Source organism: Papio anubis, chromosome 2 (genome assembly GCF_008728515.1).
Source record: "Papio anubis isolate 15944 chromosome 2, Panubis1.0, whole genome shotgun sequence".
NCBI classification, from domain to species: domain Eukaryota; kingdom Metazoa; phylum Chordata; class Mammalia; order Primates; family Cercopithecidae; genus Papio; species Papio anubis.
Genome location: NC_044977.1, coordinates 35,942,013 through 35,969,522, shown reverse-complemented (window position 1 = coordinate 35,969,522; position 27,510 = coordinate 35,942,013). Strand labels below are relative to the sequence as shown.

Here is a 27,510-nt window from a genome sequence, read left to right as displayed (position 1 = left end):
CTAGAGAAGTCAACCATTAGCAAACTAACATTAGGGTCTGGGTCAAGTGGATGAAGATGAGGAGAAGAGACATGCACAACAGCAAGAGAATGATGCCAAGAGAGCAAACAGGGGTCCAACCAGAGGCCAAGTGTGAAAAGAACTAAAGCTAGGAGCAAGGAAGTTAAGGAGTTGAAGGTTTTAGTTGCAGCAGAGGCTAACAGGGCTCCTGAGTGTCAGCAGTGAATTCCCACAGTTCTTTTTTTATTTCTAATTGACTCTAATCTTAGAAAATGGTAATGAAGCAAAAAGATGATCCAAAATGATTGATGATTTAAAATTCCTTAAATTTGGTTTTTAACTAACTTGGTATTTATTTTTTTGATGTGTTTGCATAGTTGTTGGAATTCATCATACTTAAAATAATGTTATAAAACCAGACTAAGGACTTCTGACTCAGGAGAATCTGGGATATTTTCATACTTTATTCCATTCTCTGCTTAGAATTTTTCTGATTCCACATTTTAATGCTGGGAATATATAGCATCACTTCCCAGACCAATTATCTTTCCTTCTAGAGTGAAATGATTCTATGATAGTTTTGCTGATTCACTAAGGGTTTTATTTGTAGGATTGAAGTTATAAGGCAAACAGCATCAAAATAACATTCTTAAAGACATCCTTCCCATCCACATCTTGAATCTTTCCACATCTTACAAAAGAGGGAGATTCACAAATGTGAAAAATAATAAAGGTCAATGAAAAAGTTTTCTGATGAACAAAGACTAATATTTTTTAAAAAAATCAATTTTCTCCAACTGATTCTCCTTTACCTATCCTGGGTGTTAGGAAACAATTATATCATTTTATGATTATGAAACTAAAAACAACAAAAGGGGCATGATTAACTACTAACTTATAGCCATTAACTATTAACTTATAACCAGAGCCTCACTAGGCCTCACTGTTGTGCCTTTGTCATGAACTTTGCTGCTGACAATTAAGTATGTGTAAATTAAAAAGCATAAGCCTATGAAAACACACTACTGCACTTTAGATATTTGTCCTGTGCTTCTGGATATATAAACCAAGAGAAAGACATCTGTATCTGGGTATTTCAACCTCGATCCTGTCAACATTTTGGATAAGATACATCTTTGTGATGGGGGCTGTCCACGGCATTGTAGGACATTTATCAACACCCCTGGCCTCTCCCTACTAGAAACCAATAGCAACACCCCCTCCCTAGTGGTAACAACCAAAAAATGCCTCCAGATATTGCCAATGTCATCTAGGGGCACAAATTGCCTTCACTTTGGAACTACTTATCTAACTATTCTTTCTTAAGAAACAAATAGATTTCTCTTACCCATCCAGTTACACTGCTCCCAGACTCTGCAACGTATAAATATGAGTATAGATAACTGGTAAGAGATTACATAAAATGTATTTATTGTTATCAGTGAATAAATACCAGATTATACTCTTAAGAAAAGAAGGAAATTTATGCAAGGCCAAGTCTAGATAAATTTGAATCCTAAGTTGGCATGTTTTTTAGCAGTTATTAATGCTTGTTAAATATGAAATGTGTCCAGCAGCAATTGAACAGGCTTAATATCTGGTAGATACGTATCAATTACATCATAGATATCTTGTCAGTACATATGCTATTAAGTAATCTGTTGGTACAAACTGATTTTAGCATTTCTTTTCTACCTCCAGTTATATTCATTTTTAAGCAGTATAAACCCCACTCTTGTGCAATGTTACTAGAATTGTCAATGTACCTGTTTGTATAAGTCTGCATAACAGACTTGGTATAAAGTGTTTGAAGAAATTCAATGCTTAAGATTTGTATGGGTGCATTGATTTTTTGTGACAAGTTTTATGGAATCAAATATACTAAACAAAGAAGATAAAAAATTGTGTACTTACCTTTCCTAACTTTTTTTTAGAGATGATTTTTTAAAAATCATAGGTTTACAGTTCAGGTAGGTAACCCATCTGATATTCAAGGGTTCATGATTAACGCAAGCAACCTACTAAGCACTTAGTTAGGATACGATACTTTTTTTCAGTTTTTCACATACAATATAGATCATCTAGTTCCGAGAGATGATCTTTCTTTGTAGTGGACATGGGAACACATTTTTTCTCTCCTTTACTTTCATTTTAATACCACACTCAATAATTCTTTTAAAATTTCCCTTTATATCTGATAACTTTAATTATTTCTTAAAAAATATTAAAATAGTAATCCATCTTTACTGTGCCTATTAGATAATTAATGAATATTTTATAATTGACCTAATGCAATTTGTTAAATTCATCTTGTTTATTCCACATTTCAGCAAGTATCTACTATGCACGTGGTATTTATGCTGCTAGGCTCAGTGAGGGCTCCAGAGGTGAATTACAAGAAGGTCACTGTCTTAATAAGCTTATGAGAAAAGATGAGTGCAAATAACTCTAATGCGATGTGGAGTATGATAAGGTCATAAAAAGGAAGTTTTAAGAAGGTTACACTGACAAGAGAAGATTTTCTGGAGAGGTGGTATTTTGTAGCATATGTCCATGTCCTCAGCTGCCTTCCATAAAACCCACCCAAAGTGGAAGGATAGTCTCTGATCTTCTCCTCGTGGCACTAACACTCACTGTCATTAGGGTCCAGTTCTTTCTAAACCTGGGAATTATTTGCAACATAATGTGTTCCTCAAGACAACATTCTATTAAAACAACACATAACACTAACAAGTTTTTGAAATACATCTCTTCATCTTCCTGCTTTAGCCCAGGCTGATTTTGGAGATAAAATCATTAAGTACAAAGTTTAGAACTAAACTGCAGCAACATTCTAGGTAGGTGATAATTCATTATTATCATATTATAATAGCATGGCCCAAGAATTCTCACTTACTCCACAAGCCTGCCTGATGCACAGTTGAGCCAGCATACCTCTGAGATGCAAGCCCATGATGCTTATTGGTGAGTCAGTGAATACTGGGAACCTGGGTCTGTATTTATATCAGCATTTCTTATTTCCAGATAGCTGGGTGGTCTGTCATTACACTGTATGACTAGTTATTATCTCTTAATAAACATAGACCCTACAAATTGAAACTACTGATTTTGGTTTACTATATTTTCTCTTTTCTTTTCTTTTCTTTCCTTTTTTACAAGGTCTCACTCTGGCCAGGCTGGAGTGCAGTGATGTGATCATAGCTCACTGCAGCCTCGAACTCCTGAGTTCAAGTGGTCGTCCTACCTCCAGCCTCCCAAAGAGCTGGGATTACAGGCATGCGCCACCGTGCCTGGTCCTACCATCTTTTTTTATGTGTACTTTTTATGATAAAAAATAGTTGCCACCTTAAATTAAGATTTTGAAATTAAGAAAATATTTAGTTCTGGAATTGCATTATTCCTTTACTCATTTTTTATTAAGAAAGTTTTAGTCACATTATAGAAGGATCATTTTCTAGTTTACAGAGCTAATACATTTATTTTGCAGCTATTGAGTATATAAAAAGGAACCCTGAAAGATCTGGAGAAGTGGTTTCGTTTTTAAAAACACTATACTGTATTGTGTTCTGGTGCTTGGAGTTTGACTAACCATCTGAGTTAGTAAAAAGTATATGTGTATTCTAATATACTATTCACTTGTTTGTCAGTAAAAGATGAATTTTAAAAATAAATATGGATAAAACCCAAAGCAAAAATAAGGTGCTATGTAAATTGTCATAACAAAATTTCCACATAATACATTGTTTAATTAGATGCACTTTTATGTATCTGGCAATTTTGCTGAAATAGTCAATTCTCTAGGTAAGATGGAGCTGAACACCCTCAAATAATAATTTAGAATAATAATCTGTATGATTTTAACTTTTCCATGAATGAAAATTGCTAAAATGTCAAAGGACCATAAAGACCCGACTTATAAATTTTACCTTATGTTGTTAAAGAAATCTGTCCAATTTATTTGTGGATGCTATAGGACTAGGGATGGGGACGTGGAATATAGGTTACCAAATGTCCTGTGTCTGCATGTGTAACCCAGTTAGTTCACAGGACAGACATTTATCAAATGCCTTTTTTATCCCAGATTAGTTATTGGTGGTATCCAAATGAGCAAGGTAAAAATTTGCTATTTTTATTGGATTCACAGGCCATATTTATGTAGGCTATATTATATAGTACTTTTTCTTTCAAAGTGAACAGATTGGAGCCATATTTGGGGCTAAGAGGCATTCGGAATACATCTATAATGTAGCAAATCTGGCCGTAAGCTGTGCAGATGAGAAACATGCACAAGGAAAAATGATAGAAGATTTAAAACACATTTACATAGGTAAATTTCTATCCTTCTTAGTAGAATAGAAAAAACATGGTAAATCTACATTCAACAATTTCGTAATGGTCTAGAGTAAGACAGCAAACATCCTATTAATTAATTCATCAATGATTTTACATTCAGAGATGCTGCAAACATCACCAAGAACAGAGAAATGATGCCACAAGAGAGGAGAACAGCAAAAGTAAAACTAAGTCTGGAATGAGGCAGCAAGCATTCATGAAGTTAAGTTGGTGCTCATGATAAAAGGCCTCTAAATTATTAAACACATAAAATACTCAATAATATATGCATGACAGAGAAGCACATACTGAGAAATGGAGATATTAAATGATACCTAAATCTGGTTATGTTTATGAAAACAAATAGGTAAAGAAGAAAAGTAAGACCTGTGTATCTTGGCACCTAACCTATTAAGTCAAATTCTTACTCTAGGGTCAGGCATGGTGACTTATGACCATAATCCCAGTGCTTAGGGAGGCCAAGTTGGGTAGATCACTTGAGACTAGCCTGGACAACATAGCAATACCCCATCTCTAATTTTTTTTTTTTTTTAAATTAGCTAGTCCTGCTGACATGCACCTATAATCCTAGCTACCTAGGAGGCTGAGTCAGGAGGATTGCTTGAGCCCAGTAGTTTGAGGCTGCATTGAGCTATGACCAGGCCACTGCTCTCTAGTCTTGGTGACCCAACAAGACCTGTCTCAAAAAAAAAAAAAAAAAATTCTTCCTCTAAATAACATATACAATTCATTTAAAATTAATAGGCTAAGGAGGTCTTTGTATTACACCATAGATGGAGTATGTAAAAAGACTTAGCTTTTCTCTTTCTTATAAGAGACACAGTTGGCCTTTATATTCCCATGTGGACAGCCTAGGGGTTATGCATGAATTTTCTGTCTATGTTTAGTTGTTTTGACCTGAGAGAAAAACTGGATTTTATTTGGTTTAGAAAATACAGGGGAACAGGGTGTCTTAATTGTCCTGCTGTGGTGCTTGTGGCTCTTTCTGTTCATTCCCTCCTGCCCCCGAGTGTTGAGCAGCTGGCTCTGCAGCTGTGAACAGGGTGTGGGACATCTCCCTATGGGGTAGACATAAATCTTGCCACAGGGATGCAGACAGAAGGTTTTGTTTTTGTTTTTGTTTTCTGCTAGATTCTTCCATTGCAAGACTCTTGCTGGAACTGAAGGAGAAAACCATACTCCCCAAAAAGTATTTATCCCTCCTTCACTAATTCATGTTCTTTGCCCCTTTCTTTCAAATTTCAGAAAGAGACCCTTTTACATTTTTTAAAGCAGTAATTCAAATAAGCGTTATTCCTTTACCCTTTTCGATATATTGGTCTAGGAACGACAAAATTGTCTTCTTCATCTTTGTTAAAGATTGCCTGCATTCAGTATGACCAGAAATGCTGTTAGCAACCTAACTTGCCACCAAACAAGCTTCTGCCTCCAGCAGCTGGAACCAAACTTATGCCAGATGATGTTTGCTTTGATTTCCTTGTCATAACACCTATCCCCTTATGCTTGGATCTGCTCACACAATTTTTACTCCTGGAAGTGGGCATTCCAAACTTGTAAAGATTAGAAGTAAACTCAGAAGTCTAGTCTAATTCCTATAATGGTGGAGTATAACTTTAATCTATCATTACACAATACTATAGGAAATACTTACAAAAGAGTAAACACAGGGCCGGGCACGGTGGCTCACACCTGTAATCCCAGCACTTTGGGAGGCCGAGACGGGCAGATCACGAGGTCAGGAGAGCGAGACCATCCTGGCTAACACGGTGAAACTCCGTCTCTACTAAAAATACAAAAAAACTAGCCGGGCGTGGTGGCGGGCGCCTGTAGTCCCAGCTACTCGGGAGGCTGAGGCAGGAGAATAGCGTGAACTCGGGAGGCAGAGCTTGCAGTGAGCCGAGATCGCCCAGCGACAGAGCGAGACTCCGTCTCAAAAAAAAAAAAAAAAAAAAAAAAGTAAACACAGTTCAAGATGGAGTAAAAGTGCTATGATATCAATTGTTTAATTCTCAAAATTACTTAAAAAGACGGAGTTCTGAGTGAGTGGCCTTTTCCTAAACAAGAAGATAATGGGAAGTCAATACTAATTTAACTTTGCCTTCATTACTCATACGCTGATTGTTTATTGCTGAACTGAGTCTAATATGATGACATCCATCCACTGGATGGTAATTACATCTTAAATGAAATAGTGAAAATTTAAGGACTCCAAGAATGGCATGGCAGTAATTCATTCGGCATATAATTATTTTTCTTGTTTGGACTTGTTGAGTCTGATCACCTAGAAAAGAAACACAGAAACAGTTGTTGTTAAGGCACTAATATTGTTACTCTGCTCTGTCAGGTGCGTCGTAGAAGACAAGAACTCAAAGGTGGCCTGGTTGAACCGTTCTGGCATCATTTTTGCTGGACATGACAAGTGGTCTCTGGACCCACGGGTTGAGCTGGAGAAACGCCATTCTCTGGAATACAGCCTCCGAATCCAGAAGGTGGATGTCTATGATGAGGGTTCCTACACTTGCTCAGTTCAGACACAGCATGAGCCCAAGACCTCCCAAGTTTACTTGATCGTACAAGGTAAGGAAAGTGTGGGATAGAAGGGTGGTAAGAAAGAGGTGGGAGTTGCAGAATAATAATGTACAAAATATTTGCAGAACCCTTTCTGAAAAGAAATATTCCCAAAGATACTATTGGACTTAAGTATTAATTTTCTGTCTAAAAAGAGACTTAAAATGAGAGGACCAAAAACAATATAGAGAGTGTACTCCGTTACTGAGGCCAGTAACATTAGTGAGAATGTTTTCACCTAGCCCTGAGTGTGAAAACCCACAGCAAAAGCCACAGCTGTTGGAACAATGTAAATCAGGGATACCAGAACACACAGAATGCTTAGAGCCATATGAAGTACACTTTTCCACCCTATTAGGTACCAGATGCTCTGTTGAGTTTAAGAAAGTTTGGGTTTATCTGTCCTCACCCTGAAGATTATCACTAAGTATCTTTTTTGTGATAGCAAAGTTCTTCTGGAAAAATAAAATTTTCCAGCAGACTTATGTTTTCAGCTGTTCGGGTTTCTATGTGGTTTGTATCTCTACTTAATGACAAGTTACTGGTGATCAAATCCAGTGACCAGGATCTGCAAAGTAATTGGGGACAATTTGCTTCTAGATTGGGGGTTCCAAGGGCACATCTGAGTCATAGTTTTACAGGATAAGAACCTTAAATGGCATTCACATACCCCCAAACTATTGCTGTGTTGGGTTTCTTTTCCCGTAATTGCAGAATGAGAACAAAACTGATCAGCTGCACAATTTTCTTGCAAGTGAAGTCCAGCCACCAGCGGTTTCAATGTATCTATCAGGAAAGATCTAAGCACTAACAAACATTAGGGCTATGTTCATGTATTCTTGATTTATAATTTTATGTAAATGTAATGCAAATTAGGCATGGCCCTAGGGCTCCTGTCAAGGTTCTGATGCAGTCAGTGGTGTGGCAAAGTTTGACTGTAGCTTCTATTAATGTGTTATGGAATTGATTATTGCAGTGTTTAAATTATTGCTGTCCCAACTCCTCTGACTAATAGATGGAAACTGGAATAAAATACATCAGAGACTGCCTGGTGCAGGGGTGCTTTAGTCATGTGACCTCTCTTTTGGTTCCTTTGCAATGGCTGATAGCTTCATTTTATTGCTTGTAAAAGGCATGTCTACTAGCTTGCAAAGTTCCAATCACAGTCAAAGCATAGGATGCTTTTCTTGTAGCTTAGTAGAGAGTATTTAAGCTCCATTACAAGAGAGACACCAGGGTATGGATCTTAGGCAACCTATTTACATTTGTAAACAAAATAGAAATACGTAAATATGCCAATGGGTTAATTTACCAACTCCCTCAAAACAAATACAAGCACACATTTATTCACACACACACACATCAAAACAAAAGAAAAAATTATACTAAAATCAATGGCAGAAGGAGGAGAGATAACTAGTTTACTTAGGACTCCTTAGAACAGATTTTACCTACTGACCAGTTATTGAGATTATCTCGTGATTTTTCTTCTTTGATTTTTGATGTAAGATTGTTTATTCATATATTTCTTTATAATGGGTTATGCTTGAAAAAAACTGCTTGATTATATTATGATATTTCTACACAATTTTAGTAGCTTTATGGCCTTTGATGTCACTAAAAGGCCGCTAGAGACCATAACTAAAAATTGTGTATTGTCCTATACTGAATACATTTGACAATCTGAGCACTATATCCTTTGGTTTCTAGATGAGCAAACAGAAGTTAAATTTAGGTTATACTTGCTCAAGGTCACAAGACAGTTCAGAGAATAGTTGAGTACCAAGCAGATCTGGAAATCGAAAGCACTTTCCACTGGAATGGAGTTTTTTGGGTTTTTTTTTTTTTTTTTTTCTTTTTTTGGCCAAGATTTTAAAGACTAATTTAAGGATTCATAGATAAGAATTTATATTTAAGTCTGAACTCTTAGCACCAAATGCCCAATGTTCCTCTTTTTTTTTTTTCTTATTTATCTTTTTACTCTTAAGCTACAAACATGAGCATCTCACAAGGGTTTAAACTAAAATTATGTTAGATACTACTGCATGTACCTTCCTGACATGGCAGTGCAAATGAAATTAAATTTAACTTAAGGGATGGAGAAGTGCCAAGTACTGTTTATCTACTATCTCATTTAATTCTAATAATACTACTTTTAGGTAGATGTTTACCCCTTTATTTTATATATATGCAAAAGTTTAAAGTTCAGAGACAGGAAGGAGCCTGCCAAAGGCTCTCTGTTGGCTTAGGACAGGGTTTCAAACCTGTTTGTCTGATTCAAGATATTATTGTATTTTATTCTCAGCCACATTGTTTTGACAGAAAAAATCAACAAGAAAGCTTGTACTTACAAGGGGGATAAAGAAAGCATAGTCTCCTCCTTAAGCCTGAGTCGCCAAGGGAAATTTTTGGACAATTACATACATATTAGATAATTTGATCTCAAGCACCAGATGGCTGAATCACTTCTCCTTGGGGCATTCAGCCTTGTGGCTATCAGAGGTTCCATCCATTCACACTGTTCCCATTTATTTCTATTCCATTCTTCAACTCTATACAGTTGTCACCACATCAAAGATACTACTTGTAGGAATGGCTGACCTCTCCCTTTTCCCTAACCTCACAGCACCTTTCTTTAGAGTCTAAGATACTTTTAATTTTTTACATCCTGCCATGATCACCCTCCATGGTTTCTGCAAATTCAGTTCAACTAATGATTATGTAAATACTGTATTCCCTCTCCTTACACAATGGTGAAGCCACCTTGAGCTCAAAGGTGCTACAAGATATCACTAAAGAATAGCAGTTTAGAAGGTGGGTTCTGCAGAGTTGCATTGCTTGATTCAAATCTGCTTTCATTCTTGCTATTTAAATACACTTTGGGGGTAAACCACTTAATTTCTCTGAGGTTAAGCTTTGTCGTATGAAAAATATAAATAAAACTAACATTTTAAGTCCTCCTAAATTTATCGTAAGGATTAAATTAGATGATCTATGTAAACCTCTAGTCCAGTGTCTGGAGATCATGTTTTCTCACCCACTAGGTTGATGATGATGTTGATAACAATGCTGTTGATGATGATGACGAATACCATGATGTTCATGGTACTTCAGTACCTCCATAAAGCTCACTCCTGTCCTGGGGTGTTGCCCAGAATCTAACAGATGCTTTCACTCGTTGCCTATTATCCTTGCAGTAGGCTCTTTCAGTTTTTATTTTGGGTGCCTCTCGCCCATTTTTTTAGCTGTCCTTTTCCTTAGCATCCAGTCTTCAGCTTTACTTCCTTCAGATTCTAGAGAGCTTCTTTTTTAAAAATTTATTTTAGGTTTGAAGGTACATAGATAAACACATGTCAGAGGGGTTTATTGTACATACTGTTACATCACCCAGGTATTAAGCTCAGTACCCAATAGTTATCTTTTCTTATCCTTTCTCTCCTCTCACCCTCCACCCTCAAATAAACCTGTGTCTGTTATTTCCTTCTATGTGTTCATAAGTTCTTATCATTTAGCTCCCACTTATAAGTGAGAACATGTAGTATTTGGTTTTCTGTTCCTGCATTAGTTCACTAAGGATGATAGCCTACAGCCCCACCTATGTTCCCACAAAAGACATGATCTTGTTCTTTTTTATGGCTGCATAATATTTCATGTTGTACATATATCACATGTTCTTTATCCAGTCTGTCATTGATAGGCATTTAGTTTGATTCCATGTTTTTGCTATTGTGAACAGTGCTGCAATGAACATTTGCAGAATTCTACCATAGAGAGCTTCTTTTTTTTTTTTTTTTTTTTTTTTTTGAGATGGAGTCTCGCTCTGCTGCCCAGGCTGGAGTGCAGTGGCCGGATCTCAGCTCACTGCAAGCTCCGCCTCCCGAGTTCACGCCATTCTCCTGTCTCAGCCTCCCGAGTAGTTGGGACTACAGGCGCCCGCCACCGCGCCCGGCTAGTTTTTTGTATTTTTAGTAGAGACGGGGTTTCACCGTGTTAGCCAGGATGGTCTCGATCTCCTGACCTCGTGATCCGCCCATCTCGGCCTCCCAAAGTGCTGGGATTACAGGCTTGAGCCACCGCGCCCGGGGAGAGCTTCTTAAACTAGCATTTCTAGGTGTGGTTCTTGTATAGCCTGCAGCAAAGTTAACATGTTAGTTTTAAATGCAGATTCTGGATAACCACATCCAGAACAATGGAAGTAGAATTTCTAAAAATGGGACTTAAACTTCTAAATCATTATGCTTTGCAGGTGATTCAGATGCACACACACAAAAAATCAAGAACTACTACTCTAAGGATCTAAGCAATCAGTGAGAGGGATTTACTGCTCCCTACCTGCTTATTTTCTTGTATGACATTGAATCAAATTATCTATAAAACTCTACAGAGCAGGTACTAGAGCCTTATAATAGTAAATAATATAAAATATCTGTGGACTCATCAAAAACATAGATTAATCTCATGTGCTTGAGCCCTGGGAATGCCGGCTCCAAAAACTAGGGTATTTGTTTTAAATGTTACATTAAAAACCTTCATGTGTGTATGAATACAAAGGAAATTCTGACATGACAATATTTTAAAAATGAGAATCTTATTTTTAAATATCCCATTCACCATACTTTACAACCCATCTTTTATCATATTTTCAATTTCCGTACTGCCTAATTGTTAAGTTGGTACAAATAACAGAGTGGTCATTTTTATGTTGAATCTTTTGCTCCCATTTTCATGCTATTCTAATTTGGTTAATGTTGTTTTCAAAATGGCCTAATCTGCAAATACTAAAATTGGAGATAATTTTTTTTAGCATTTTGAAGTTTTAAATATTTTTTCTAAATAAAGACTTAAATTTCACTGTAGTGCTAAATAGAATCCCATACATTTTTCTCAGCACTGTGATTCAAATCACACACATGGCTTGTCAGACTTTATCCATTAGTTGCCAGGAAATTTATTGCATAATTACTTTATATAAAATAATATAATTGTGAAAAAATATGAGAGTAGGACTCCTTATTAGACCAACATGCTTGGTGTGTATTTTTTAAAATCTCCACATTTAAAAAGCTTCATTTCCTATATCTCATTAATCCTAGAATATCTATAAATACATAATGACTTAAAATTATAATGTCTCTAGATGCCCTTTAAATTTAATAATTGAAAACTTAAATATTAGGAAACCCAACGTCTTTTTTTTTTTTTTTTTTGAGACAAAATCTCACTCTGTCGCCAGTCTGGGGTGCAGTGGCACCATGTTGGCTCACTGCAACCTCCACTTTCTGGGTTCAAGCAATTCTCCTGCCTCTGCCTCCCAAGTAGCTGAGACTACAGGTGCGCACCACGACACCTGGCTAACTTTTAGTAGAGATGAGGTTTCATCATGTTGGCCAGGATGGTCTCCATCTCTTGACCTTGTGATCCACCCGCCTTGGCCTCCCAAAGTGCTGGGATTATAGGCATGAGCCACCACGCTGGCCCTCAATTTACACTTTTAATGATTACTCTAGAGCTTATTGTTTCTAGGATTTAAATTTTTAGAAGCAAGTTTTACAATTCTGTTAACCACTCTGAATGCTGACCAAAATCTGTTACCCAGAACTCTTAAGACGGTATCTCGTTTTTCTCTCAGAATTGCTCTCCTTTCCTTCTGTTACTTTCTTCTTTCTTCCTTCACTCCCACACTTCTTCCTTCCCTTTTGTAATAAATATCATGTTGCATTGATTATTCTTTTAACGACTGTACATTGCCTATAAAATTTTATTCAAAAGTTTTGCCTGTAGCTCCTTTTTAAAATTTAAGATATTCTAATAAAATAAGAATTGGAAGTCTTAGATTTGTTCTTAGTATTAATTTTGTTGACTATTGAGAATCTTAGTGATTAACTGGAATTTTCTCATTTGAATTTTACATACTGAAGTCTACTAATTTTTCTACTCTTCAGCTTAATTTTTGAGACAGTAGGCTCTTGATTGACTGTATAATCGGTCAGGTTCAGACTTGAAAGCCTTAACTATTCACGTCAGCAACCAGACAGCTAATGAAAGGGAAGAACTGAAACTTTTTAGTTAAGATGGTTAGCAATGTTACCTCATGCAGTTTTAACTTGATATGCTTCCCTGTAGAAAGGATTTCAAGTTTTGTCTAAACCAATCCCATCCAAGCATAATTAATTACTGTCTACAAACCCTTTTTATATAGCTGTAGTCCATCTTTTAGTTATTAAGTTATATAACCTGTATACATCCACATACTTTCTAATATAAACTGCTTTTGTTCTTCTTCAAAGGAGAAAAAATAAGGGAAAAGAGAAAAAGTTATCTTAGTACCAATAGTGGCACGAGAGTTGGCTCAGGATAAAAATCTAGACTTCATGAAAGAAAAAAGAAGTTACTTGAAGACAGAGATGAACTAATATTTACCTATATTCAAATATTGAATCATTGAATCTATGAAGATTTTAATACCTTATGGGGAAAATTTTGAGAGTTATTAGGAAGATGTGGAGGTAGAGATTTATTTTTTATCGTATCTGCCTCTGCTAAATATTGTAACTACATCCAGTCTATGGCAAGTTATTTTTACTTGGATTTACACAATATCATATGCGGCTATTCACACATGATCTGGCTTTTACACAGATATTAAAACTTAAGTATTAAAATAAGGATATCTACCCTTTCAAATATGTTTAAATAGTACCATAAACCACTATAAATTATCGTTATCTGTACATTTATGTTTTCTACAAATTACCTTAAAAATGTACTCTTAAAAATATTAAAGGCAATTTTTTGAATTTATGTATTTAAACAGCCAAGAAAGATGACATATATATGTATATATTCAATATATAGCTATTTCTATTGTTTTCAGTTTGCTACAAATAGGCAATTTTTTTTGACATAAAACTCTTCTGTATGACATGGGTTGTCTTTATAATGTTTCCAGTCCTAGGTCTGCCTGAGTGAAACAAATTAAGTGTATAAAACACAATAAGGCTTCTTTCATTTTTTTTTCTTTTTCTTTCTTTTTTTTTTTTTTTTTTTTTTTTTTTTTTGAGATAGAGTCTCGCTCTGTTGCCCAGGCTGCAGTGCAGTGGCCTGATCTCAGCTCACCACAGCCTCCGCCTCCAGGATTCAAGCGATTCTCCTGCCTCAGCCTCCTGAGTAGCTGGGACTACAGGCGTGCACCACCACACCCAGCACAATTTTTGTATTTTGTAGAGATAGAGGGTTTCACTATATTTGGCCAGGCTGGTCACCAAACTCCTGACCTCGTGATCCGCCTGCCTTGGCCTCCCAAAGTGCTGGGATTACAGTCGTGAGCCACCATGCCTAGCTGGCTTCTTTCATTCTTATTAGTTAAAAAGCTAGTAGGCAGGCTGAAATGTTGTGGAAGAGCAGCCCAACTTGTACCAAGGCCTGAAGAAGAAAGGATTCTGAATGAGGAAGCATCTCTGAAGGGCCAGGCCCACCCAAGAGAGCAGCTGAAGGAAAACCACCTGGGAAAGTTGGGACCTTGGCTACATTGAAGAGAATTGAGCAAGTAAATAAAAATATTGAAGATAATGATAACCAGTTTCTTATTGTTGGAGAAGAGAGTATAAATGTGGACAGGGAGAAAGCTAACATGAGTCTTGTGCTATTGGATTGAAATTGAAGTTATTAGTGATTATTCATAAGTTTTAATAGGGGGGAGAGAGAGAGAGAGAGATGTGTACATATATTTCCTAACCCTGCCCCTGCCCACTAAGAGGCCCTGGAGCACTGACACCCCAGTAGCAATTCATATACCTAATACTTAGCATCCTCACTGGATATCACTATCCACTTAAAGAAAGGGTTACTTGGAGAAACAGCTGGTACCAGGACTGGGGCAAGGAAGGAACAATATAACTTGGAGCATCTCTTGGGCCAGGAAGTAAGAATGTACTCAAAAAATGACGAGTCATGTCAAAAGTACACGGAAGCCAGCTTGAGAGGGACTTTCACCAGCCAAGTATAGGACAATTGGGGTATTGAAAGAAATAACTGCAATATATTATAATTCTGATATAAATTAGACACTATTTATTAAATAAAGAGAATATAAAGCCCTTTTGTATTATAGAATGCTAATAGAAGGAATGATGGAGTTTGAAAAATATTATTTGGCAACCATCACAGAAATAATTAATTCAAGCAAGAAATATCAAGGGATACTAAAACTTGCAAGTGAAAATGAAATAAGGAATAATGTCAAAGTAGCTGCCCACAAAATATTTGTTAAATACAAAGAGAGAAAAGACTAATTAAAAAAGTAGTACAACCTACCTGACACAATATTAATCAAGTGATCGAAGTTAACACTACTAGTAATGGACAAATTGGCATCATTTGCCAAAAGATAAGAGGCAATGAGCTAAACACACATCACTTCTGTGAAATATTTCCCAGAACCTGAGTCTCATAATAAGAAGACATTGGACACACCCAAATTAAAGAACATTCTATAGAAAGACTGGCCTCTAATCTTCATAAATATCTAGGTTATAAAAGTCAAGAGAGACTGAAGAACTGACCAAGATTGAAGGAGATAAGAGAGAAATGACAACTGGGTATACTATGTGACCTTTTTGCTAGACAAGGCACGATGCAGCAATTGACAAAACTTGAGTCTGTGGGTGAAGGATACATAGGAACTATCTGTATTATTCTTATAACTTCTATAAACTTGAAATTATTTCAGAGTGAAAGTGAAACACAATTATACTTAAGGCAATAATACTTAAGGCAGGTATTAGGATTAAAAGCTTGCAAATAAAGTAAAAAATTATATTAAATATTAAATACAGCATAATTAAGCAGTTTTTTTCAAGCATAATCCATTATAAAGAAGTGTATGAATAAAATATACTTCATTAAAAAGTCAAGGGACAAAAATCATGAGATAATCCCATGAGGAACAAAATACATAGAATATAGTTTAACTTCTATTCTTGATGTGTTTAAAATACTCTGAAATTTAGTGAGCTAAGTATAGAGGATTTATTTCTTAACATGAAAAAGATGGGTAATTAAAGTCAGAACTAATGCAAGCATACCAACGATCATTATTATTACTTAACATTATATAGTTATTTATATAGGGGCTATAGTCAGTGCAATGAAACAAAGTAATAAAATATAATGGTTTAAATATGGGAAAAGAGGAAATAAATTTGTCAATATTTTCAGCTAATATGATTAACTAGAAAAACACATAAATTAGTTAGCAAATATCTTAACAATATTTAACAATACAAATATATTAACAATACTAATAAATAAATTAATTTGTATTAACAATACTAACAGTAGTTTGATAATTTGTGCATTTATCTGAAGAAATATATTAAATCATTAGTTTCTATATATAGTTATAAAACAACATGAAATATACTAAAAATGGTCATTCAAAAAGCTGCAAAAATATAAGAACATTTAAGAATAAATTAAACAATGTAGAGAACATAAATGCAAAAATTAAAAGGATGAAAGAACACACTTTTTTGTTTTGCTTGCTTGGGTATTTTTTGCTGTTGTTTTACATTAGAACGAAATAATTCTTGAATGGCAACTAAAATAATATTAAAGATGTAAAGACGTTTAAAATGAAAATATAATGATCGCCAAGGTAAACTGAATTTTTTATGTACCTAAAAATTACTTTGGAGATTTTAAAATTGAAATTACAGCAAATTCATCAAATTAATTATGAAGAATGGGCAGGCATAAATAACCAACTTTAAAGAATAATTATTGGCCAGGCACGGTGGTTCATGCCTGTAATCCCAGCACTTTGGGAGGCCGAAGCGGGCGGATCACGAAGTCATGAGATCCAGATCATCCTGGCTAAAACAGTGAAACCCCGTCTCTACTAAAAATACAAAAAATTAGCCGGGCGTGGTGGTGGGCTCCTGTAGTCCCAGCTACTCGGGAGGCTGAGGCAGGAGAATGGTGTGAACCTGGGAGGCAGAGGTTGCAGTGAGCTGAGACTGCGCCACTGCACTCCAGCCTGGGTGACACAGCAAGACTCTGTCTCAAAAAAAATCCAACCATATATATATATGTTATTTTATTGGGAAGAAAGACTTCTACAGCTAGAAAACTACATCTGCAAAACATATTTAAAAACCATAAAGTCAGTGGATCTAAATGAAAGGCTCAAAACTCTACCGCATATGGTCATGTCAAATATGATGTAGATTTAACATAATGGAGAAAGTGTGATTATTCAACAAAATGTTTTGAATGAATTAATTTTTTAAAAAGTTGTATTTTTACTAAACAGCCATGTATGAAAATTAACACCAGATCTCTTAAAGATTTAAAAGTAAAAAGTGAAGAAAAAGGCTAGAATTATCCATAAATATGTCTCTCCAATGAAGTGTGGAAGGCTGCCTTAGCATAAAAGTAAATGAAAAGTATAGAAAACAAATTTGGCTAAACATATATAAATATATAAAATTAAAAGACGCTATAGGCTGGACGCGGTGACTCACACTTGTAATGCCAACACTTTGGGAGGCTGAGGCAGGCGGATCACCTGAGATCAGGAGTTCGAGACCAGGCTGGCCAATACGGTGAAACCCCATCTTTACTAAAAATACAAAAATTAGCTGGGTGTGGTGGCATGGGCCTATAGTCCCAGCTACTTGGGAGGGTAAGGCAAGAGATCACTTGAACCCAGTAAGCGGAGGTTTACAGTGAGCAGAGATTGTGCCACTGCACTCCAGCCTGGGTGACAGAGCGAGACTCCATTTCAAAAAAAAAGCAATACTCCTTGAGAAGAGCAACTCTAAGACACATAATTGTCAGATTCACCAAAGTTGAATCGAAGGAAAAAATGTTAAGGGCAGCCAGAGAGAAAGGTCGGGTTACACACAAAGGGAAGCCCATCAGACTAACAGCAGATCTCTCAGCAGAAACTCTCCAAGCCAGAAGAGAGTGGGTATTCAACATTCTTAAAGAAAAGAATTTTCAACCCAGAATTTCATATCCAGCCAAACTAAGTTTCATAAGTGAACAAGAAGTAACATCCTTTACAGATAAGCAAATGCTTAGAGATTTTGTCACCACCAGGCCTGCCCTACAAGAGATCCTGAGGAAGCACTAAACGTGGAAAGGAACAACAGGTACCAGCGATTGCAAAAACATGTCAAAATGTAAAGTCCATCAATGCTAGGAAGAAACAGCATCAACTAGTGAGCAAAATAACCAGCTAATATCATAATGACAGGATCAAGTTCACACATAACAATATTAACCTTAAATGTAAATGAACTGAATGGTCCAATTAAAAGACACAGACTGGCAAATTGGATAAAGAGTCAAGACTCATCAGTTTGCTGTATTCAGGAGACCCATCTCACATGCAGAGACACACATAGGCTCAAAATAAAGGGATGGAGGAAGATCTATCAAGCAAATGGAAAACAAAAAAAGCAGGTGTTGCAATCCTAGTCTCTGATAAAACAGACTCTAAACCAAAAGAGACAAAGAAGGCCATTAAATAATGGTAAAGAGATCAATTAATCAGGAAGAGCTAACTATCATAAATATATATGTACCCAATACAGGAGTACCCAGATTGATAAAGCAAGTCCTTAGAGACTTACAAAGAGACTTAGACTCCCATACAATAATAATGGGTGACTTTAACACTCCACTGTCAACATTAGACAGATCAACAAGACAGAAAGTTAACAAGGATATCCAGGAATTGAACTCAACTCTGCACCGAGCAGACTTAATAGACATCTACAGAACTCTCCACCCCAAATCAACAGAATATACATTCTTCTCAGCACCACATCACACTTATTCCAAAATTGACAGCATGTGGTTGGAAGTAAGCCTCTCAGCAGATGCTGGAAGACAGATATTATAACAAACTGTCTCTCAGTCACAGTGCAATCAAGCTGGAACTCAGGACTAAGAAACTCAATCAAGCTTCTCTTCACATGGGGAGACTGAACAGCCTGCTCCTAGAATAATTACTGGGTACATATGAAATACAGTAGAAATAAAGATGTTCTTGAAACAGCATGAGAACAAAAAAGATAACATACCAGAATCTGGGACACATTTAAAAGCAGTGTGTAAGAAATGTATGGCACTAAATGCCCAAGAGCAGGAAAGATCTAAGGTGACACCTAACACATCACAATTAAAAGAACTACAGGGAAGTAGAGTAGAGCACATTCAAAAGCTAGCAGAAGGCAAAGTAACTAGATCAGGAAGCAGACTGGAGGAGATGAGACACACAAAAAACCATCAAAAAATCAATGAATCAGGAGCTGATTTTTGAAAAAGATCAACTAAAATGGATAGACCACTAACAAGACTAATAAAAGAAGAAAAGAGAGGAGAATCAAATGATGCAATAAAAATGATAAAGGGTCTCTTACCGACCCCACAGAAATACAAATTACCATCAGAGAATACTATAAATTAACACTCTCATGCAAATATAAACTAGAAACCTAGAAGAAATGGATAATTTCCTGGACCTTACACTCTCCAAAGGATAAACCAGGAAAAGAAGTTGAACCCTTGAATATGAACCAATAGCAGGCTCTGAAATTGAGGCAATAATTAATAGCCACCAGCCAAAAAAGTCCAGGACCAGGCAGTTCTAACCCGAATTCTATCAGAGGTGCAAGGAGGAGTTGGTGCAAATTTCAGCCTGATTATTTCGATCAATTGGAAGGGAGATCTTCCTAACTCATTTTATGGGCCAACATCATCCCTGATACAAAGCCTGGCAGAATGCTATGACAATAAAGAGAATTTTAGACCAATATCCTAATGAACTTCGATGCAAAATCCTCAATAAAATACTGGCAAGCCAGATCCAGCAGCACATCAAAAGCTTATCCACCATGATCAAGTGGGCTTCATCCCTGGGATGCAAGGCTAGTTCAACATACACAAATCAATAATACAAAGCGTAATCCAGCACATAAGCAGAACCAAAGAAAGAGACAAAAGAAACCACATGATTATCTCAATACGTACAGAAAGGCCTTTGACAAAATTCAACAGCCCTTTATGCTAAAAGCTCTCAATAAATTTGGTGATGAGCAGTATCTCAAAGAATAAGAGCTATTTATGAGGCAGACCACAGCCAATATCATGCGAATGGGCAAAACTGGAAGCTTGTTCATGCAGAGAGCTGGCGCAAGGACAGGGGATGCCCTCTCACCACTCCTATTCAACATTGTGTTGGAAGTTCTAGCTAGGGCAATCAGGCAAGAGAAAAGGAAATAAAGATTATTCAGATTGGGAAAGAAAGTCAAATTGTCATGCTGCAGATGACATGATTGTATATTTAGAAAACCCCATTGTCTCAATAAAAATCTCCTTAGCCTGATAAAACTAGGAAAGTCTCAGGATACAAAATTAATGTAAAAATCACAAGCATTCTTATACACCAGTAACAGACAAACAGAGATCCAAATCATGAATGAACTCCCCATTCATAATAACTTCAAAGAGAATAAAATACCTAGGAATCAACTTACAAAGGAATGTAAGAGATCTCTAAGAGAACTACAAACCACTGCTCAGTGAAATAAAGAGGACACAAACAAATGGAAGAACATACCGTGCTCATGGATAGGAAGAATCAATATCATGAAAATGGCCATACTACTTAAAGGTAGTTTGGGATTCAGTGCCATCCCCATTTAAACCTGTGGCTTTCTTGCAGAATTGGAAAAACTGGCTTTAGAGTTCATATGGAACCAAAAGACCCGCATTGCCACAGACAGTCTTAAGCCAAAGACAAAGCTGGAGGCATCAGCTGCCTGACTTCAAACTACTATGCTACAAGGCTGCAGTGACAGGAAACGGCGTGGTGCTGGTATCCAAAACAGAGATATGAACCAGTGGAACAGAGACAGGCCTCAAGTACCACATACATTTACAGCCATCTGATCTTTGACAAATCCTTGACCAAAGCAAAGAAATGGGGAAAGGATTCTATTTAATAAATGGTGCTGGGAAAAATTGAGAAAACATACATAAGTGATAGAAAGCTGAAACTGGATCCTTTCCTTACTCGCCTACAAAAGTGTAATTCAAGATGGATTAGAGACTTAAATCTTCCAGACCTAAAACCGTAAAACCCTAGAAAGAAAACCTAGGTAATACCATTTCGGGACATAGGCATGGGCAAGGACTTCTATCTCTAAAACACCAAAACAATATATACAAGAGTAAACAAATAGGATCTAATTAAACTAAAAGAGCTTCTACACAGAAAAAAGAAACTACCATCAAGAGTGGACAGGCAACCTACAGAATGGGAGAAAAGTTTTACAATCTGCTCTGCGTCAGACCAAAGGGGCTAATATCCGGAACCTATATGGAACTCAGTCAAATTTACAAGGAAAAAACCAGCCCATCAAAAGTGGTAAGGGATGTGAACAGACGCGTTCTCAAAAGAGACATTCCTTATAGCCAACAGGCATACATAGAAAAAATGCTCATCATCACTTTCTGTCAGAGAAATGCAAATCAAAACCACAATGAATACCATCTCACACCAGTTAGAATGGCAATCATTAAAAATCAGGAAACAACAGGTGCTGGAGAGGATGTGGAAATAGGAACACTTTACACACACTGTTGGTGGGATAGCAAGCTAGTTCAGCCATTGTGGAAAACAGTGTGAGTGATTCCTCAGGATCTAGAACTAGAAATACCATTGACACAGCCATCCCATTGCTGAGAGGATATATACCCAAAGTTATGAAAGTCATCTCATAAAGACACATACACATGTATGTGTATTCTTGATTACTATTCACAATAGCAGACTTGGAATCAACCCAAATGTCCATCAGTGACAGACTGGTCAGAAAATGTGGCACATATACCATGGAATACTATGCAGCCATAAAAGGATGAGTTCATTGTGTCCTTTGTAGGGACATGTAGATGCAGCTGAAACCATCATTCTCATGAAACCTATCCACCAAGAACAGAAAACCAAATACGGCGTGTTTCTCCTCATGGGTTGGGGTGAACAATGAGATCACCTGGACAGAAGGGGAACATCACACACACGAGGGTCCTATTGTGAGTGAGGTAGCGGGGAGGGATAGCATTAGGAGATATACCTAATGTAAATGATGAGTTAATGGGTGCAGCACACCAACATGGCACATTTATACATATGTAACAAACCTGCACGTTGTGCACGTGTACCCTAGAACTTAAAGTATAAAATTTTTAAAAAGCAATAAAGTGATTTAAAAACAAAATAAAAACCAGGTAAGCTTTAATGCCATTGGTATATGAATAGATTCCAGCAGAGTAATGAAGACAATTTTTAAAAAAAATGAATAAAGGCCAAGTGTTGTGGCTCACGCCTGTAATCCCAGCACTTCGGGAAGCCAACGCAGGCAGATCACGAGGTCAGGAGGTCAAGACCAGTCTGGCAAACATAGTGAAACCCCGTGTCTACTAAAGATACAAAAAATTAGTCAAGCCTGGTGGCATGTGCCTGTAGTTCCAGCTACTTGGGAGGCTGAGGTAGGAGAATTGCTTGAACCCTAGAGGTCACTGCACTCCAGTCTGGGCGACAGAGCAAGACTCTGTCACAAAAAGAAAAAAAAAAAAAAAAAAGAAGAAGAAGAAGAAAAAGAAAAAAAGGCTGGGCACGGAGGCTTATGCCTATAATACCAACACTTTGGGAGCCAAGGTGGGCAGATCACCAGAGGTCGGGAGTTCAAGACCAGCTTGACCAACATGGAGAAACCCTGTGTCTCTATTAAAAATACAAAATTAGCCAGATGTGGTGGTGCATGCCCATAATCCCAGCTACTCGGGAGGCTGAGAATTTCTTGAATCTGGGTAGTGGAGGTTGCAGTGAGCCGAAATTGCACCATTGCACTCCAACCTGGGCAACAAGAGCGAAACTCTGTCTAAACAAACAAACAAAAAAAGAATAAAGAAAATATGAGTAAACTTTGTCAAAGACATAAATTGCCAATTTACAAAAGAACACATGGAAATAACAAACATGGAAAATTATTAAAACCTCACTAATAATCAAGGAAATGCAAAGTAAAACAGCAATAAATTGTTATTTTTAAAACTAGTAATACTAGGAAAGGGTTAACAAAATGAGGATGGCCAGAGTTGACAAGTTAGTAGGAAAACTGACACTTTTATATCTCCCTGTTGAGAGTATAAATTAATGGAAACTTTCCGTAGGGTAATGTAGGGATATCTATCAACGTTTTAAAATATATTTGCATCATTTGACCCAGTAATTCCACTTCCATGTGTATAGAAATAAAACCATCTGAAATACAAACGGTTTTGGGCAAAGTGGTCATTACGGAATTATTTTTTTTTAATTACGGAAAATGTCATAAATATTCAGAATAAGGAATTGGGAAGTTAAATTAAGGTCATTTCATGAGAAATACTATTATAATGAACATTATAATGGCTTCCCAGCATTCAAACCTCTTCCCTGTTTGGGAGGATTTTCCTCCTTGTCAATATGGTTGGGAGGCAGACATTACCACCCAGCATAAATGCTAAAATAAAATCCAGGTATCCTCAAAACTGAGGCCTCAGTATGACATCCAGGCTTTAAGATTCCAGTGCACCTACCCCAGACTTAGAATTTTTAATAGATATTGTTGATAGAAGGAACTCAAAACCAAGGAGAATTTATTCAGGTATTTGGTGGCACTTGTACCAGTGAGCTTATATGGAAGTGGTTGTATCATTGATGTTTCAGTAAGGCCTGGATCCAGGGCCATGTTGGTGGTAGTGAGAGCTATGTCATTCTTATTCAGATTCAATAGCAGTCATGCCCTCTTTATATGATTTTTGGCATAATTCTTATTTTAGACTCTTCCCAGTGATGTGGGTTGCAATGATTTCCTTTTCTACCTAAGACAGCCAAAGATTTTTTTTCTATTTTTTTCAAATAAAAACAATGAGTTATACAACTAAGTATATGTTAACTATCATGTTTTATGAGACATTGTAATAAATGATAAAAAATATTTGCAATATATGGTTAAATTAAGTGGTAGTATGGTCTCAGCCCAAAAGCTTCTTAAGCTGATAAGCAACTTCATCAAAGTCTCAGGATACAAAATCGATATGCAAAAATCACTAGCATTTCTGTACTCCAACAACAGGCAAACAGCCAAATCATGAATGGACCCCCATTCACAATTACTACAAAAAGTATAAAATACCTAGGAATACAGCTAACAAGGGAAGTGAAGGACCCCTTGAAGGAGAACTACAAAACACTGCTCAAGGAAATCAGAGAGGACACAAACAAATGGAAAAACATTCCATGCTCATGGATAGAATCAATGTTGTGAAAATGGTCACACTGCCCAAAGTAATTTATAGATTAAATGCTATTCCCATTAAACTACCATTGACATTCTTCACAGAATTAGAAAAAAAAAACTATTTTAAAATTCATATGGAACCAAAAAAGAGCCCAAATCACCAGGAAAATCCTAAGCAAAAAGATAAAGCTGGAGGCATCACACCACCCAACTTCAAACTATAGTACAAAGCCACAGTAACCACAACAGTATGGTAATCATACAAAAACAGACATATAGACCAATGGAACAGAAAGGGAACTCAGAAACAGGACCACACACCTAAAACCATCTGATCTTTGACAAATCTGACAAAAACAAGCAATGTGGAAAGGATTCCCTATTTAATAAATGGTTCTGGGAGAACTGGCTAGCCATATGCAGAAAATTGAAACTGGACCCCTTCCTTACAGTTTATTTAAAAATTAACTCAGGACGGATTGAAGACTTAAATGTAAAACCCACAATTATAAAAACCCTAGAAGAAAAGCAAGGCAATACCATTTCAGGACATAGGCACAAGCAAAGATTTTATGATGAAAATGCCAAAAGCAATGCAATAACAGCAAACATTGACAACTAAGATCTAACTAAACTAAAGTGCTTCTGCACAGAAAAAGAAACTATCATCAGAGTAAACAGATAACCTATAGAATGGGATAAAAATCTTGCAATCTATCCATCTGACAAAAGTCTAATATTCAGAGTCTACAAGGAACTTAAACAAATTTACGAAAAGAAAAACCACACACAAACAACCTCATTAAAAAGTAAGCCAATAGCAGTAACAGATACTTCTCAAAACATTTATGCAGTTAACAAACATATGAAAAAAAGCTCAACATCACTGATCAATAGATAAATACAAATCAAAACCACAATGAAATACCATCTCTCACCAGTCAAAATGGCAATTATTAAAAAGTCAAGAAACTTAACAGATGCTAGGGAGGTTGTAGAGGAAAAGGAAACTTTTACACTGTTGGGGGGAGTATAAATTAGTTCAATCATTGTGAAAGTGTGGCAATTCCTCAAAGATCTAGAAGCAGAAATACCATTTGACCTAGCAATCTCATTACTGGGTATATACCCAAAGGAATATAAATAATTCTGTTATAAAGATACATGCACTCATATGTTCATTGCAAGACTATTCACAATAGGAAAGACATAGAATCAGCCCAAATGCCCATCAGTGATAGACTGGATAAAGAAAATATGCTTGCTGGGCACAGCGGCTCATGCCTGTAATCTCAGCACTTCGGGAGTTCAAGGCGGGTGGATCACGAGGTCAGGAGATCGAGACCATCCTGGCTAATACAGTGAAACCCCATCTCTACTAAAAATACAAAAAATTAGCCGGGCATTGTGGTGGGCACCTGTAGTCCCAGCTACTCGGGAGGCTGAGGCAGAAGAATGGAGTGAACCCAAGAGGTGGAGCTTGCAGTGAACTAAGATCACGCCACTGCACTCCAGCCTGCTGGGCGACAGAGCGAGACTGCATCTCAAAAAAAAAAAAAAAGAAAAAAGAAAGAAAGAAAAGAAAATATGCTACATATACACCATGGAATATTATGCAGCCATAAAAAGGAATGAGATCATGCCTTTTGCAGGGACATAAATGGAGCTGGAAGCTGTTTCTGTTCCTGCAAGCTAATGCAGGAACAGAAAACCATACACTGCATGTTCTCACTTGTAAGTGGGAGCTGAATGATGAAAACACATGGACGTTTGAGGGAGGACAACACACACTGGGGCCTATTAGTTGGGGCCGGAGAGAAAGAGAGCATCAGAAAGAATAACTAATGGATGCTGAGCTTAATACCTTGGTGATGGGTTGATCTGTGCAGCAAATCACCATGGCACTCATTTACCTGTGTAACAAACCTGCACATCCTGCCAATGTACCCTAGAACTTAAAATAAAAGTTGAAGAAAAGAATGAAGTGGTAGTTTACAAAACAGTAAAATATGTAACCTCAATTTTATAAACGATGGTCAATCTATCATATGTACTCATACCTCCACTGGAAAAAAACAATAATATATAACAAAATATTTTTTACATTTTTTGGGGGGAAGGGTGTTGGCTTTACAGGTAGAACAGCTCAACAAGAATTGTTAAAACAACAACAACAACAAAAAACTCTCATGATTATTGAGAGGATAACCCTTCAGAAAACTTTTCAGAGAGTGAAAGTTGTGATGCCCTTTTCCCGCTTTTATATTTCTTTTTGTTTTTTCCTCTTTAGCCCTCCATCATTTCTTCACCTGAGTGTTCATACTCTTCTTTTTTTCTTCATGCAAACTCACAAAATCATCTATTCTAAAGGGATTAGGCCCCAAGTTTTTAAGTTATTACACCTCGTGTAGGTACATTATTTTATTTATTTATTTATTTATTTATTTTGAGATGGAGTTTCACTCTTGTTGCCCAGGCTGGAGTGCAATGGTGTGATCTCGGCTCACAGCAACCTCCACCTCCCGGGTTCAAGCGATTTTCCTGCCTCAGCCTCGCTAGTAGCTGGGATTACAGGCATGCAACACTATGCCTGGTTAATTTTGTATTTTTAGTAGAGATGAGGTTTCTACATGTTGGTCAAGCTGGTCTCGAACTCCCCACCTGAGGTGATCCACCCGCCTTGGCCTCCCAAAGTGTTGGGATTGCAGGCATGAGCCACTGTGCCCAGCTGGTACATTATTTTTAAAAGAGATATCACAAAGATAATGCTGCCTGCACAGTCACGCACAAGTCTCAGCAAGGAGGAACAAAGGCAAAGATTTTGTGTGGGTAGGACCTTGTCAATCTCCTCAACTCAGGTAAAATTGCAGAATAAACAATTTACTGCATAAGATTTCTAATTTAAATTTTTAAAAAGAACAGTTAAATCAAGACCTCGTGAATGCTCCTTTAACCATTTACTGACATAATTTGCCTGTCTAGCCAAGCTAGAACTTATAGTCTGACGTTTCAGTGTCTGCTTTACTGGTATCCAGAATTCTTACTCGATCTTATCTTGTTTTGATCTCTTCTGTCTCTAACCACGAGCAACTCTTATAATTCTCTTGTCCCCTTTATTTAAAGGGTGTTAGATATTCCTAGAAAATTGGATATAATAACATTTTGCTGTGTACCCTATAAAGTCCCACTAATCTCAGTTGAGTCTTTAGGCTTTCAGTAAGTCTCTCCA

At 36.8% G+C, this 27,510-nt stretch overlaps 1 protein-coding gene across 1 annotated transcript in view; it reads left to right on the top strand.

The window, feature by feature from the left end:
- The window catches only part of LOC116273158 (limbic system-associated membrane protein), a 423,934-nt gene that overhangs the window by 339,035 nt on the left and 57,389 nt on the right, over positions 1–27,510 (top strand). Inside the window, exon 2 of the mRNA XM_031662125.1 lies at positions 6,698–6,930. Coding sequence (XP_031517985.1) covers positions 6,698–6,930 — 233 coding nt within the window. The remainder of the gene's footprint in view (positions 1–6,697; positions 6,931–27,510) is intronic.